Genomic DNA, 16,546 nt, shown 5'->3' on the forward strand with positions numbered 1-16,546 from the left:
ACACCCCTACCTTTTCTTTTTTTTAAGTATCTGTGACCTACGGATGCATATCTGTTTTCCCAGTCAAGTGAAATCCATAGATTAGGGCCTAATTTATTTATTTACATTGACTGAATTTCTTATATGACCTGTAACTCAGTAAATCTGAGGTCCAACCTGCTCTTAAAGACCCACATGGTCTGCATGCCTTTGTTCAAGAGCAGTTCTACCACAGGAAGCTGCTGAAGGGAGGACAGCTCATAATAATAGTTGGAATAGAGTCAATGGAATGGAATGAAACACATGTTTGATACCATTCCCATTATCCTGTTCCAGTCATTACTAAGAGCCTGTCCTCCCCAATTAAGGTACCACCGGCCACCTGTGAGTGTTTCTACTAATAAGCTGATTAGTAGAATCAGGTGTGGTAGAATGGGACTTGAACATGAAGCCAACCCTGATACAAAATACTAACAAATCACAAACTGCTGGGAAACATCCATAAAAAAGGTGAGTCATTAGACAAGTACAAAAGCACAAACAATTTGAAATGAACACAATTCAATTTATAGAATTACTAGTCTTACATTGAAAACTGGCATAAATCTATGGAATTTAAACTTTTGCTAATTTAAATGTAATGTGGCTGCAAAATTAGCAGTGCCACTGCTGGGGGTGTAAACTCTGGAAAGCTGAAGTGCTCCCTTTTACAGCGACACAACGTACAGAAAATAGTGTACGGTGCAATATGGAAAAACTATTGGATTTAAGCTGATTGGCCAATTTAATGGCCGCCAAATGAGCAGCGAAGCTCCACTTGATGTACACTGTGCATTTGGAAATATAAAAGTGCTCCTGCGGAAAATGGACCCACCTTTTACTGCGACACAAGTACAGATAATGTTGAACCTGTGCAATAAATGATAGGAGTACAGACACAAAAAACATTGGCTTTTTTTAAGATTAAAAAAGGCAACCTTTAAAAAATATTTCGATTGTTCTTTGTATGATAACTAGTATAACATATCGATATTTTTGCAAATTTTCCATCATTTTCGCCGTAATTATTAATTAAACTGGAAAAGACTTATATTCTGAAGGAGTCCCAAACTCCGTGACCAGGAAGTACTTAGTTATTATTGCCTGTTTCACAGCGGTGTGGGTCTTTGTTTATTATTCCCGGCAGTTTCTTATCAAGCATCGTGAATATGGAAGACGAATGGGAGGAGGAGGTAAGACCAAAGAGTAGTTGTAACAGATAGTGACTTTGCTTATTCGTCTCTGATTCCCTATGAAACGCCACTGGCACAGAATGAGAGCAGTTTGTGAAGCGATTACATAGAATTGGCATTCCAGACGGAGATCTTTGGTTGGGTGATGTAACCATTTATTGCCGGATATAAAATAAAAATTATCAATCCATTTGATTTACCGAACAAATGTGCAGAGAGCTGTATTACAAAGCTGATCTAGTGAGAAGGTAAGAACCATATGCTCTCTTCTTCAACCTGTGAGCTAACACTTCCTGTTCACGTGGGTACATGTGAGTGCCTCATCCCCAATGGTGCCGCTCAATAATCTATCCTACCTCATGAAATGTTCACTACTTCCGACAAATGCTTAATGTTTTTTCTTGCACGCCGCCTCTGCCAGTGTGTTCCACATGACATTGTCAGGCTGAACAGGGTTTCAGGAAGGGGAATGCAGCTTTTTGATAGATGGCGTCCCTCAAGGAGGCAAGAAATAGATTTCTATTCAGAAATGTAGAGTTTTCACTAGGAGTCGTTTTAATAGGATTTCAGGAAGAGGAATGGAGGGAAAAAGAGGATGAGAGGCTGAGGTTGAATCTGAAGATGGCAGAAAAGAAAGAGATGGTGTGTCGAAGAAGATTGTCAAGTACAAACACAGTGAGCCCTACGCTATAATGAGTTCTGGCGGTGAAATTAATAAGGGCCAATTAAGTGACGTGGAAGGTGTGGTGAAGAGCTCGGAGTCCGACCCTTGTGTTGATGGACATGATGATGAAGAAGAATCTGGTCCATTAGGAGTACATTTCTGGGAGAGAGTGGATCCTTGCTCTTTGCCAGATCTAGTAGTGGTTTCAGAGTGGGTGGGAAACAAGTTAGGTGTAGTTGAATCAGTGAAGGTAACCCGTAGTGGACTGATAGTTTTTTGTGTTACTTCCGCCCAGATGGAGTCGGCACTTATTGTCACGCAACTTAGGTTAAGACCTGTTTCTTGCTTTCCTCTTAGTAGCAGGGCATCATTGAAATTTGTGATTTTTGGGGTAGTGTTAAGTGTGGAGGTGAAGCAGTTGAACATTCCTGGTGTTTGTGATGGCGGCTGTTTGGTGTGCTGCAGACCCAGTGGGGAGCGTGGTGAAACACAGGTGTCAGTCTGTCTTTTTGATTCTCTACTTGAAAAAGTCATGTTAGGATATATCAGTTATCCTGTTAGAGCTGTTGTGTAGAATCCACTGTGATGTTTCAGGTGCCATGTTTATTGTCGCAGCAGTTTGTAGGAGGGACATTCCAAAATGTGGGAAGTGTGCTGGAGGGTATAGGACAGAGGATTATGTAGTTTAAGTGGATGCAGTTATGTGTCAACTGTAGGGGTTCCCATGTTGCAGGGGATTGGAAGTGTCCCCTGCGAGTGAGGCAGGTTGAGGTGGTCAGAGTCAGAGCAGTGCAGAAAGTGTTGTATGCTGAGGCAGTGAAGAGAGTAGAGGAGGATGGTTTAAGGGTGAGGGATCCCTGTGAGTAGTAGATGTCAAATCAAATCAAATGTATTTGTCACATACACATGGTTAGCAGATGTTAATGCGAGTGTAGCGAAATGCTTGTGCTTCTAGTTCCGACAATGCAGTAATAACAAGTAATCTAACTAACAATTCCAAAACTACTGTCTTGTACACAGTGTAAGGGGATAAAGAATATGTACATAAGGATATATGAATGAGTGATGGTACAGAGCAGCATAGGCAAGATACAGTAGATGATATCGAGTACAGTATGTACAAATGAGATGAGTATGTAAACAAAGTGGCATAGTTTAAAGTGGCTAGTGATACATGTATTACATAAGGATACAGTCGATGATATAGAGTACAGTATATACGTATGCATATGAGATGAATAATGTAGGGTAAGTAACATTATATAAGGTAGCATTGTTTAAAGTGGCTAGTGATATATTTACATCATTTCCCATCAATTCCCATTATTAAAGTGGCTGGAGTTGAGTCAGTGTCAGTGTGTTGGCAGCAGCCACTCAGTGTTAGTGGTGGCTGTTTAACAGTCTGATGGCCTTGAGATAGAAGCTGTTTTTCAGTCTCTTGGTCCCAGCTTTGATGCACCTGTACTGACCTCGCCTTCTGGATGATAGCGGGGTGAACAGGCAGTGGCTCGGGTGGTTGATGTCCTTGATGATCTTTATGGCCTTCCTGTGACATCGGGTGGTGTAGGTGTCCTGGAGGGCAGGTAGTTTGCCCCCGGTGATGCGTTGTGCAGACTTCACTACCCTCTGGAGAGCCTTACGGTTGAGGGCGGTGCAGTTGCCATACCAGGCGGTGATACAGCCCGCCAGGATGCTCTCGATTGTGCATCTGTAGAAGTTTGTGAGTGCTTTTGGTGACAAGCCGAATTTCTTCAGCCTCCTGAGGTTGAAGAGGCGCTGCTGCGCCTTCTTCACGATGCTGTCTGTGTGAGTGGACCAATTCAGTTTGTCTGTGATGTGTATGCCGAGGAACTTAACTTGCTACCCTCTCCACTACTGTTCCATCGATGTGGATAGGGGGGTGTTCCCTCTGCTGTTTCCTGAAGTCCACAATCATCTCCTTAGTTTTGTTGACGTTGAGTGTGAGGTTATTTTCCTGACACCACACTCCGAGGGCCCTCACCTCCTCCCTGTAGGCCGTCTCGTCGTTGTTGGTAATCAAGCCTACCACTGTTGTGTCGTCCGCAAACTTGATGATTGAGTTGGAGGCGTGCGTGGCCACGCAGTCGTGGGTGAACAGGGAGTACAGGAGAGGGCTCAGAACGCACCCTTGTGGGGCCCAGTGTTGAGGATCAGCGGGGAGGAGATGTTGTTGCCTACCCTCACCACCTGGGGGCGGCCCGTCAGGAAGTCCAGTACCCAGTTGCACAGGGCGGGGTCGAGACCCAGGGTCTCGAGCTTGATGACGAGCTTGGAGGGTACTATGGTGTTGAATGCCGAGCTGTAGTCGATGAACAGCATTCTCACATAGGTATTCCTCTTGTCCAGATGGGTTAGGGCAGTGTGCAGTGTGGTTGAGATTGCATCGTCTGTGGACCTATTTGGGCGGTAAGCAAATTGGAGTGGGTCTAGGGTGTCAGGTAGGGTGGAGGTGATATGGTCCTTGACTAGTCTCTCAAAGCACTTCATGATGACGGATGTGAGTGCTACGGGGCGGTAGTCGTTTAGCTCAGTTACCTTAGCTTTCTTGGGAACAGGAACAATGGTGGCCCTCTTGAAGCATGTGGGAACAGCAGACTGGTATAGGGATTGATTGAATATGTCCGTAAACACACCGGCTAGCTGGTCTGCGCATGCTCTGAGGGCGCGGCTGGGGATGCCGTCTGGGCCTGCAGCCTTGTGAGGGTTAACACGTTTAAATGTCTTACTCACCTCGGCTGCAGTGAAGGAGAGACCGCATGTTTTCGTTGCAGGCCGTGTCAGTGGCACTGTATTGTCCTCAAAGCGGGCAAAAAAGTTATTTAGTCTGCCTGGGAGCAAGACATCCTGGTCCGTGACTGGGCTGGATTTCTTCCTGTAGTCCGTGATTGACTGTAGACCCTGCCACATGCCTCTTGTGTCTGAGCCGTTGAATTGAGATTCTACTTTGTCTCTGTACTGGCGCTTAGCTTGTTTGATAGCCTTGCGGAGGGAATAGCTACACTGTTTGTATTCGGTCATGTTACCAGACACCTTGCCCTGATTAAAAGCAGTGGTTCGCGCTTTCAGTTTCACACAAATGCTGCCATCAATCCACGGTTTCTGGTTAGGGAATGTTTTAATCGTTGCTATGGGAACGACATCTTCAACGCACGTTCTAATGAACTCGCACACCGAATCAGCGTATTCGTCAATGTTGTTATCAGACGCAATACGAAACATCTCCCAGTCCACGTGATGGAAGCAGTCTTGGAGTGTGGAGTCAGCTTGGTCGGACCAGCGTTGGACAGACCTCAGCGTGGGAGCCTCTTGTTTTAGTTTCTGTCTGTAGGCAGGGATCAACAAAATGGAGTCGTGGTCAGCTTTTCCGAAAGGGGGGCGGGGCAGGGCCTTATATGCGTCGCGGAAGTTAGAGTAACAATGATCCAAGGTCTTTCCACCCCTGGTTGCGCAATCGATATGCTGATAAAATTTAGGGAGTCTTGTTTTCAGATTAGCCTTGTTAAAATCCCCAGCTACAATGAATGCAGCCTCGGGATAAATCGTTTCCAGTTTGCAGAGAGTTAAATAAAGTTCGTTCAGAGCCATCGATGTGTCTGCTTGGGGGGGATATATACGGCTGTGATTATAATCGAAGAGAATTCTCTTGGTAGATAATGCGGTCTGCATTTGATTGTGAGGAATTCTAAATCAGGTGAACAGAAGGATTTGAGTTCCTGTATGTTTCTTTCATCACACCATGTCACGTTGGCCATGAGGCATACGCCCCCGCCCCTCTTCTTACCAGAAAGATTTTTGTTTCTGTCAGCGCGATGCGTGGAGAAACCCGTTGGCTGCACCGCTTCGGATAGAGTCTCTCCAGTGAGCCATGTTTCAGTGAAGCAAAGGACGTTACAGTCTCTGATGTCCCTCTGGAATGCTACCCTTGCTCGGATTTCATCAACCTTGTTGTCAAGAGACTGGACATTGGCAAGAAGAAGTGGTGCACGGTGTGCCCGTCTCCGGAGTCTGACCAGAAGACCGCCTTGTTTCCCTCTCTTTCGGAGTCGTTTTTTTGGGTCGCTGCATAGGATCCACTCCGTTGTCCTGTTTGTAAGGCAGAACACAGGGTCCGCGTCGCGAAAAACATATTCTTGGTCGTACTGATGGTGAGTTGACGCTGATCTTATATTCAGTAGTTCTTCTCGACTGTATGTAATGAAACCTAAGATGACCTGGGGTACTAATGTAAGAAATAACACGTAAAAAAACAAAAAACTGCATAGTTTCCTAGGAACGCGAAGCGAGGCGGCCATCTCTGTCGGCGCCGGAAGATTGATATGTGCCAGCACATAGGGATAGGTCAATGAGTGATCTATGCTTTAGTAAGGTTGGCTTCTTAGCATTCATAGCAATAGTTATTAACTGTACTGCAGAATGAAATGTAAATCACAGAAAATGGAATGGGGTAGTTGGTTTTTAATGACTGTAGGGTTAGTTGGAAGGGTTTTAAATAATTTTTATTTAATTTTTCAGAAGGTATAATGGATTTATACTATAGTCCAGTTGGGGGTGGTAATGCAACATATTTTGGTATTTTATTAGGATCTCCATTGCGAAAGCCACAGCTACTCTTCCTCCCAGAACATGAAACATTACATAATACAGAAAATTAATAGACAAGAACAGTTCAAAGATGGAACTACATCCATTTAAAAGTGGCAGACTGGATTGCAATCATCTCTGATGGGTGGTCGAATGTTTGTGGGCAAGGAATAATTAACTACATCATCTCCACCCCTCAGCCAGTATTCTACAAGAGCACAGACACAAGGGACAACAGACACACCTGTCTCTACATTGCAGATGAGCTGAAGACAGTCATCAATGACTTGGACCACAGAATGTATTTGCACTGGTGACAGGCAATGCTGCGAACATGAAGACTGCTTGGTCAAAAGTGGAGTAGTCCTACCCTCACATCACACCCATTGGCTGTGCTGCTCATGCATTGAATCTGCTTATCAAGGACATCATACAAAAGAGCCAAGGAAATGGTTAGGTATGTGAACGGTCATCAAGTTATAGCAGCAATCTACCTCGCCAAGCAAAGTGCGAAGAATAAGAGCACCACATTGAAGCTGTCCGGCAACACCCGTTGGGGTGGTGTTGTCATCATGTTTGACAGTCTCCTGGAGGGGAAGGAGTCTCTCCAAAATATGGCCATATCACAGTCTGCCGATATGGACAGCCTCATCAAGAGGATCCTCCTGGTTGATGTATTTTGGGAGCGAGTGGTAAGCAGTCTGAAACTCCTGAAACCTTAGCCATTGCATGGATTGAGGGAGACAATGCCATCCTGTCTGATGTTCAGACTCTGCTTGCAGATGTATGTGAATAAGTTGCTCCAAGCAGTGGAAACTGCAGTTCTGAAATGCATCAAAAAGCGTGAAGACTTCTGCCTGAAGCCCATACACGTCACAGCATACATGTTGGAGATGCAATATGGCAGTCGTGCCAACATATCTCCTCAGCCACCTGATGGAAGGGACTGAGGCTCTTTCCCTGTTGCCTCCATCATCCTCCAAATCCTACCAACATCAGCCGCCTCAGAGCGCAACTGGTCCTTGTTTGGGAACACACACACCAAAGTACGCAACAGGCGGACCAATACAAGGGTTGAAAAATCTGTGGCCATCCGGGCAAATTTGAGGCTTTTTGAGCCTGACAACAAGCCATCTTCAACTAAGTTGGAAAGTGAAGATGAGGCCTCACAGTCTGACGTTCTAGAGGTGGACATTGAGGGGGTCCAGGGAGAAGACATGGAATCCTGAGAGGAAGGCAACCAAAGCTTTAGTTTCTAGACTCATTTTACAGATGAATGGTAAATGTTTTTGCGAGATGCGATCCATTGGGATCATTCAATGTTCCCTTTCTTTTGTTATTCAGTGAAATCCCATGTGAAGTCAACTCATTTAAAGTTCAATTTGTAACAAAATTGTTTTTTTGTTTTTTTTCTATTAGATGGATTTAATCATTTGCAATTGTCTACTTGTGATTAGAGGTCCACCGATTTATGATTTTTCAATACCGATTATTGGAGGACCAAAAAAGCCGATAGCTACTAATCGGCCGATTTTAATTATTATTATTTTTTTTTAATATAAATGTATTTGTAATAATGACAATTACAACAATAGTGAATGAACACTTATTTTAAGTTAATATAATACATCAAAATCAATTTAGTCTCAAGTAAATAATGAAACATGTTTAATTTGGTTTAAATAATGCAAAAACAAAGTGTTCGAGAAGAAAGTAAAAGTGCAATATGTGCTTTGTAAGAAAGCTAACGTTTCAGTTCCTTGCTCAAAACATGAGAACATATGAAAGCTGGTGGTTCCTTTTAACCTGAGTCTTCAATATTCCCAGGTAAGAAGTTTTAGGTTGTAGTTATTATAGGAATTATAGGACTATTTCCCTCTATACCATTTGTATTTAATTAGCCGTTGACTATTGGATGTTCTTATAGTCACTTTAGTATTGCCAGTGTAACAGTATAGCTTCCGTCCCTCTCCTCGCTCCTCCCTGGGCTCGAACCAGCAACACAACAATAACAGCCACCACATTGAAGCAGGGTTACCCATGCAGAGCAAGGGAAACAACCACCCCAAGGCTCAGAGCGAGTGAAGTTTGAAACGCTATTAGCGCGGGCTAACTAGCCAGCCATTTCACTTCGGTTACACCAGCCTCATCTCGGGAGCTGATAGGCTTGAGGTCATAAACAGCGCAATGCTTGACGCACATGAAGAGCTGCTGGCAAAACGCACGAGAGTGCTGTTTGAATGAATGTTTACCCGCCTGCTTCTGCCTATCACCGCTCAGTCAGATACTTAGATGCTTGTATGCTCAGTCAGATTATATGCAACGCAGGACACACTAGATAACATCTATTAATATCATCAACCATGTGTAGTTAACTAGTGATTATGATTGATTGTTTTTTATAAGATAAGTTTAATGCTAGCTAGCAACTTACCTTGGCTTACTGCATTTGCGTAACAGGCAGTCTCCTTGTGGAGTGGTACGAGAGAGAGGCAGGTCGTTATTGCGTTGGACTAGTTAACTGTAAGGTTGCAAGATTGAATCCCCCGAGCTGACAAGGTGAAAATCTGTCTTTCTGCCCCTGAACGAGGCAGTTAACCCACCATTTCTAGACCGTCATTGAAAATAAGAATGTGTTCTTAACTGACTTGCCAAGTTAAATAAAGATTAAATAAAGGTGTAAAAAAAAGAAAGAATTGGCGCCCAAAAATACAGATTTCCGATTGTTATGAAAACTTGAAATCGGCCCTAATTAATCGGCCATTCCGATTTAATCGGTCTACCTCTACTTGTGATAAGGTTTATGTTTCTTAAGAATTTCCCTGTATTTAGCGCCATCCATCATTTCTTCAATTCTGACCAGTTTCCCAGGCCCTGCCGATGGAAAAACATGGTGTTCTCGGGATGATGAGAGGTGTTGGGTTTGCGCCAGAAATAGCGTTTTCCTTTATGGCTAAAAAGCTAAATTTTAGTCTCATCTGACCAGAGTACCACCTCGCTTGGGGAGTTTCCCACATGCCTTTTGGCAAACACCAAATATGTTTGCTGATTTTTTTTTTTCTTTAAGCAATGGCTTTTATTCTGGCCACTCTTCCGTAAAGCCCAGCTCTGTGCAGTTTAAAGTGGTCCTATGGACAGATACTCCGATCTCCGCCGTGGAGCTTTGCAGCTCCTTCAGGGTTATCTTTGGTCTCTTTGTTGCCCCTCTGACTAATGAGAGGCAACAAAGAGACCTGGTCTGCAAGTTTATGTGGGTGGCCCTCTCTTGGCAGGTTTGTTTTTGTGCCATATTCATTCCATTTATAAATAATGGATTTAATGGTGCTGCGTGGGATGTTCAAAGTTTCTGATATTTTTTTATAACCCAACCCTGATCTGTACTTCTCCACAACTTGGTCCCTGACCTGTTTGGAGAGCTCATTGGTCTTCATAGTGCTGCTTGCTTGGTGGTGCTCCTTTCTTAGTGGTGTTGCAGACTCTGGGGCCTTTCAGAACAGGTGTGTATATACTGAGATCATGTGACCAATCATGTGACACTTAGATCCACACAGGTGGATTTGTATTTTTTTACTAACTATGTGACTTCTGAAGGTCATTGGTTGCACCAGATATTATTTAGGGTCTTGATAGTAAAAGGGATCAATACATATGCACCCACCACTTCAGTTTTTTTTAAACATATACCTTCACCAATTTGGACTTATGTCCATTACATGAAATCCAAATAAAAATCTATTTAACTTAAAGGTTGTAATGCAACAAAATAGGAAAAACACAATGGGGGGTGAATACTTTTGCAAGGCACTGTATATGTTTTGACTATGACAGTTTACAATCTTAGGTAACACCAAGTAATTTAGTCTCCTCAACTTGTTCAACAGCCACACCGTTCATTACCAGATTCAGCTGAGGTATAACACTTAAGGAAAGATTTGTACCAAATACAATGCTCTTAGTTTTAAAGATGTTCAGGACCAGTTTATTACTGGCCACCCATTCCAAAACTGACTGCAACTCCTTGTTAAGGGTTTCAGTGACTTCATTAGCTGTGGTTGCTGATGCGTATATGGTTGAATCATCAGCATACATGGACACACAGGCTTTGTTTTAATGCCGGTGGCAGGTCATTGGTAAAAATAGAAAAGAGTAGAGGGTCTAGAGAAATGCACCACACGGAATGACTTTGGCTTCCCTCCAGGCCTGAGGAAAAAACACCTTCCTCTAGACTCCGATTAAATATGACGGATAGGAGTGGTTTTAGACTCCGTTACCATCCTCAGTAACCTTCCATCTGTAACTGCTTTCTTCCGCTGAAGGAGAGGAGGACCAAAATGCAGCGTGGTTAGTGTTCAACATCTTTAATAGCGACGATAAACGAGAACACTACAAAACAAAAGTGAAAACCGAAACAGTCCTATCTGGTGCAATGACAGAAGACACTCACCCACAAAATACCCAAAGAACATGGCTGCCTAAATATGGTTCCCAATCAGAAACAACGACAGACAGCTGCCTCTAATTGAGAACCAATATAGGCAACCATAGACATACAAAACTACCTAGAAAGGAAACAGCCCCATAAACATACAAAACCCCTAGACCAGTCAAAACACATAAATCCCCCATGTCACACCCTGACCTAACCAAAATAATAAAGAAAACAAAGATAACTAAGGCCAGGGCATGACACCATCTAAATTGTCAATGCCAGGTTTGTCATTATTGATCAATAACAATTTTTCCACCTCTCCCAAACTAACTTTACAAAATTCTAACTTAAAATGCCTTTCTTTCATATTTTTTTTTATTCATGAATATGATGGCTCACTGTTTGTTGTTGCCATTTCCTGCTTAAGTTTACACACTTTGCCAATTATGTAATTATTAGAATTGCCAACATCAAATGGTTATGTGATAAGTCATCTGATTTGATGAAAGATGCAGTTGAATGTCTTTCTGTCCATAATTTAAAGTACACACGTTTTATATCATTGATCATAGTTTCATAATCTAGTTTATTTTTGTTAAAGTTTAGTCATAATTCTCAATTTGCAGTAAGTCAGCCAGTTAGATGTGCAGCCAGACTTATTAGCCACTCCTTTTACCCCATCTCTTTCAACCATACAGTTTTTCAATTCATCATCAATCCATTGAGCCTTAACAGTTTTAATAGTCCGTTTCTGACTAGGTGCATGTTTATCAATCATTTGAAGAAGCAATTTCATAAATTCACAAGTGCAGTGTCTAGATGCTCCTTAATAATCACATCAGACCAACACATTCTTTACATCATCCACATATGGGTCACAGCAAAATCTTTTGTGTTCTTTTATATACTATTTTAGGCCTAGATTTTGAAGCAATGTTTCTTCTAGATATAGCCATTATATTGTGATCACTGTATCCAATGGGTACGGATACAGCTTTAGAACAAAGTTCTACAGTATTACTAAAAATGTGATCAATACATGTGGATGACCTTGTTCCTGTAGTGTCTGTAAACACCCTGGTAGGTTGATTTAATAACCTGAACCAGATTACAGGCAGCGGTTACAGTGAGAAGCTTCCTCCTGAGCAAACAGCTTGATGAAAACCAGTCAATATTCCGATCCCCAAGAAAGTAGGCCTCTCTGTTTACGTCACATACACTATCAAGCATTGCACACATACTATTTAGATACTGACTCTTAGCACTTGGTGGCCTATAGCAATAGGCTTTACATGAGGCAGGTGAACCTGCAGGCGCAACACTTCAATAACACTTGACATAAGATCTTCTCTAAGCATTACTGGGATATGGCTCTGTGTGTGTGTATATATCTCAGTGCCTTCGGGAAGTATTCAGAGCCCTTGACTTTTGTCACATTTTGTTACGTTACAGCCTTATTCTAAGATTGCTGAGGATTTTTATTTATTTAATCAATCAACACACAATACCCAATAATGACAAAGCGAAAAATAGGTTTTTAGAAAACAAAAAAACAGATACCTTATTTACTTAAGTATTCCGACCCTTTGCTATGGAACTTGAAATTGGGCGCAGGTGAGTCCTGTTTCCGTTGATCATCCTTGAGATGTTTATACAACTTGTTTGGAGTCCACCTGCGGTAAATTTAATTGTTGGACTTGATTTGGAAAGGAACACATCTGTCTATATAAGGTCCCAGAGTTGACAGTGCATGTCAGAGCAAAATCCAAACCACGAGGTCAAAGGAATTGTCCATAGGGTTCCGAGACGACAGGATTGTGTCAATGCACAGATTTGGGGAGGGGTACCAAAGAATTTCTGCAGCATTGAATGTCCCTAAGAACACAGTGGCCTCCATCATTCTTAAATGGAGGAAGTTTGGAACCACCAAGACTCTTCATAGAGCTGGCTAAACTGAGCAATTGGGGAGAAGGGCCTTGGTCATGGAGGTGACCAAAAACCTGAAGATCACTCTGACAGAGCTCTAGAGTTCCTCTGTGGAGATGGGAGAACCTTCCATAAGGACATCCATCTCTGCAGCACTCCACCAATCAGGCCTTTATGGTAGAGTGGCCAGACGGAAGCCACTCCTCAGTAAAAGGCACATCACAGCCCGCTTGGAGATAGCTGAATGACACCTAAAGACTCTCAGGCCATGAGAAACAAGATTCTCTGATCTGATGAAACCAAGATTACTATTTGGCCTGAATGCCGAGCATCAAGTCTGGAGGAAACCTGGCACCCCCCCCCCCTCCCCAAAGTACATAGAGATCCTTCATGAAAACCTGCTCCAGAGCGCTCAGGACCTCAGACTGGCGCAAAGGTCCACTTTCCAACAGGACAACGACCCTAAGCATACAGCCAAGACAACGCAGGAGTGGCTTTGGGACAAGTCTCTGAATGTCTTTGAGTGGCCCAGCCAGAGCCCGGACTTGAACCTGATCGAACATCTCTGGAGAGACCTGAAAATAGCTGTGCAGCGATGCTCCCCAGCCAGCCTGACAGTTTGAGAGGATCTGCAGAGAAGAATGGGAGAAACTCCTAAAATAAAAGTGTGCCAAGCTTGTTGCGTCATACCCAAGAAGACTCAAGGCTGTAATTGCTGCCAAAAGTGTACTGAGTAAGGGTCAAAATACTTATGTAAATTTGATATTTCTGTTCTAAAAAACTGTTTTTGCTTTGTAATTATGGGGTATTGTGTGTAGATTGAGGTATTTTATTTAATCCATTTTATAATAAGGCTGTAACCTATCAAAATGTGGAGAAAGTCAAGGGGTCTGAATACTTTCCGAAGGCACTGTGTGTGAGCTATATTACAGAGTTGAAGTCAGAAATGTACATACACTTAGGTTGGAGTCATTAAAACTTGTTTCTTGTTATCAAACTATAGTTTTGGCAAGTCGGTTAGGACATCTACTTTGTGCATGACGCAATTTTTCCAACAATTGTTTACAGACAGATTATTTCACTTAACTCACTGTATCACAATTCCAGTGGGTCAGAAGTTTACATACACTAAGTTGACTGTGCCTATAAGCAGCTTGGAAAATTCCAGAAAATAATGACATGACTTTAGAAGCTTCTGATAGGCTAATTGACATAATTTGAGGTGTACCTGTGGATGTATTTCAAGGCCTACCTTCAAACTCAGTGCCTCTTTGCTTCACATCCATGGAAAAATCAAAAGAAATCAGCCAAGACCCCAGAAAATATATTGTAGACCACAAGTCTGGTTCATCCTTGGGAGCAATTTCCAAACGCCTGAAGGTACCAGGCCACTCGGCCTGAAAGGCCGCTCAAAACCGCCATAATAGAACTGTTCGGCCATAATGACCATCGTTATGTTTGGAGGAAAAAGGGGGAGGCTTGCAAGCCAAAGAACACCATCCCAACCATGAAGCACGGGGGTGGCAGCATCAGGAGGGGGGGTGCTTTGCTGCAGGAGGGACTGGTGCACTTCACCGCCTTTAAACTCCCCCGAAGGTTGAAGACTTCCCACAAATCTAAAAGCATTGGATTGGTCGGGCTGGAGGGAGTTTTCACCATATTTCTTATACCAGCCAGTCATTTCCTTTCATATCAGTGAAGGGAAATTAACAAGTGCACACTTTGGGAGAAATAAGAGAGTATTGGGATGCATCCGTAGTGTAGAAATGGCTTCTACAGTATTCTAGAGACCTCTGGTAAGTCTTAGCCAACACATTTTATGGTGGACAATGACATCTAGTGTTTGTTGTGATCAGATACACCCTCTATCATGGAAAAATGACTGAAGACAATTTCTTAAATGTTCTGCCCTTCTCTTTCTCCCTCTCTCTTTTTAGGAGCAGTTGGTTGTGGTTGAGCTCTCTGGCATAATTAACTCAGATTTTTTGACCAAGTGTCAGGGAACCTGCAAGATACTGGTGAGTGATCTGGCTTCCCTTTCTCACGCGCTACAGTAGGTAGCAAAGCAAATGTTCAATGAAACCTCTACGTTCCTCCTCCTGTTGATTTTCTTATTTGTTGTATTGAAGGACATTGACAGTGAGCAGCCAATGATGCAGGTGGGAAGATACGTGTTTGCGGGAGAGTATGACGGTAAGTGTATTCATTATTCTATTTGCTTATGCCTGACAACATATTTCATATTTGCTGAATGTATAATGACCCCCTTGCCCCTCCTCCCTATGTACACTTTAGATCTGAAGGGACTGGGCTAAAAAAAAAAAAACTCAACATGTCACTTGTTGCATCTTGCCTACTGATAGACTAGGTGTCTAGAGAAGATGGGCTTAGGGGTCTGTTTTGAATACAACATTTGTGTTATCCATTTTCCAGTAAAGTACATGTAGTTTTACATATTTAGGAGTAGTGTTGTTATTAGTGCCCTGTTGTGATACTGAGTTACAGACTGAGTGTCAGTTTAACTCTCCCCTATCTGGCTCTCTCTTCTCTCCCCCATATCTCCTGACAGATGCCTTGGGCACCTGTGTGCTCTTCGAGGAGGGACAGTCGAGTAGTGAGTATTGACGAGTGGTGAGTTTCATAGAGATGAACTGATCTTCACTCTAAGTTCTCTCTCCTCTCTTCTCTCTCGTGTGTGTTTGTTTTAGGGGCAGACCCTGAAGCCAGTCCAGAGCTGAGCTATAAGTGCCACACTGTTAAAAGACTGATGATGCAGAGAACCTTCCTTGCTGAGAAAAAGGAAGGAGACAACAGCTCAGGTTACACACACACACACACACACACACACACACAGTGAGCCCTCACGCTCACATACCAACACACACACATACTGTTGTGCTATGCTCTCTATTTTGGATCAGTACTGGGGTCCTCTGGAGCTCTGTTAGAGCATGGAGCTTGCAACAACTGTAAAGTTGGTAAGATTCCTGGGACCACCCATACGTAAAAATGTATGCGTGTATGACAATGTCGCTTTGGATAAAAGCTTCTGCCAAATGGCATAATTAATGTAATTAAATTTGCCGGGGTTGGACTTTTGCTTCTAGTGACTCCATTCAATGCAAATTTTACTGCACAATACCTTTTGTAGACAAAGTCAAACTTTGAGATGCTTGAATTTAGCTCTTTTTTTTATGCGACATGAAGATGCTTGAATGTGGCTGTTTGTTGCTGTTGCAGGAGACTTTCAGTTTCAGCCACTGAGTGACGGAATGTCCCCAGCCAGACTCGACTCACTCTCTCACTTCATCCAGAACCCAAAGAGGACCTCCAAGCCAGCAGGGGAAGGGGGAGCACACATGATGGGGCAGAAGACTGGGTAGAGGGGTCAGGCAGGACATTGTCAGCAACTCCATTAATTAGGTTTTACCTCTGATTTGTAATTATATTTTTGTACTGTGTATGTTGTTGAAATAAATATGACGCTTTCTAGACGTGTTGTTTGATTACCGTATTCTAGTACTTAATAGATGGGATATTTCCTGATTTAGCCTGGAATTGAGAACTGCTTGAACCTCTATTTTATCGCCATCACCTCATTCTTTCATTTCAGTTGGAATGTCAATGATTGATGATGAAATGGGCATGCAGCTTGAGGGGATGCACTCATGCATATCCTACTAATGAACTTGGTTGTGTGATGCAGTTAAAAAA

General features: G+C 42.9%; 1 protein-coding gene across 1 annotated transcript; it reads left to right on the forward strand.

Moving 5' to 3' along the window:
• The first annotated feature begins 1,083 nt into the window (after positions 1 to 1,083).
• Positions 1,084 to 16,326, forward strand: LOC139382242 (general transcription factor IIIC, polypeptide 6, alpha). The gene is made up of 6 exons (XM_071126113.1): positions 1,084 to 1,211; positions 14,770 to 14,850; positions 14,962 to 15,025; positions 15,402 to 15,446; positions 15,541 to 15,651; positions 16,073 to 16,326. Exons 1-6 carry the CDS (start codon positions 1,188 to 1,190, stop codon positions 16,213 to 16,215), a joined length of 468 nt encoding a protein of 155 aa, XP_070982214.1. The 5' UTR covers positions 1,084 to 1,187; the 3' UTR covers positions 16,216 to 16,326.
• The last annotated feature ends 220 nt before the right edge of the window (positions 16,327 to 16,546 follow it).

Source organism: Oncorhynchus clarkii, chromosome 2, assembly GCF_045791955.1.
Source record: "Oncorhynchus clarkii lewisi isolate Uvic-CL-2024 chromosome 2, UVic_Ocla_1.0, whole genome shotgun sequence".
Taxonomy (NCBI): domain Eukaryota; kingdom Metazoa; phylum Chordata; class Actinopteri; order Salmoniformes; family Salmonidae; genus Oncorhynchus; species Oncorhynchus clarkii.

Excerpts from the sequence above, each read along its gene's own strand:
- LOC139382242 (XM_071126113.1), top strand. The coding sequence starts at position 1,188 with ATGGAAGACGAATGGGAGGAGGAG. Across the intron at positions 1,212-14,769 it reads AAGACGAATGGGAGGAGGAG|GAGCAGTTGGTTGTGGTTGA; the intron begins GTAAGACCAAAG and ends CTCTCTTTTTAG. Across the intron at positions 15,447-15,540 it reads CGAGGAGGGACAGTCGAGTA|GGGCAGACCCTGAAGCCAGT; the intron begins GTGAGTATTGAC and ends TGTTTGTTTTAG.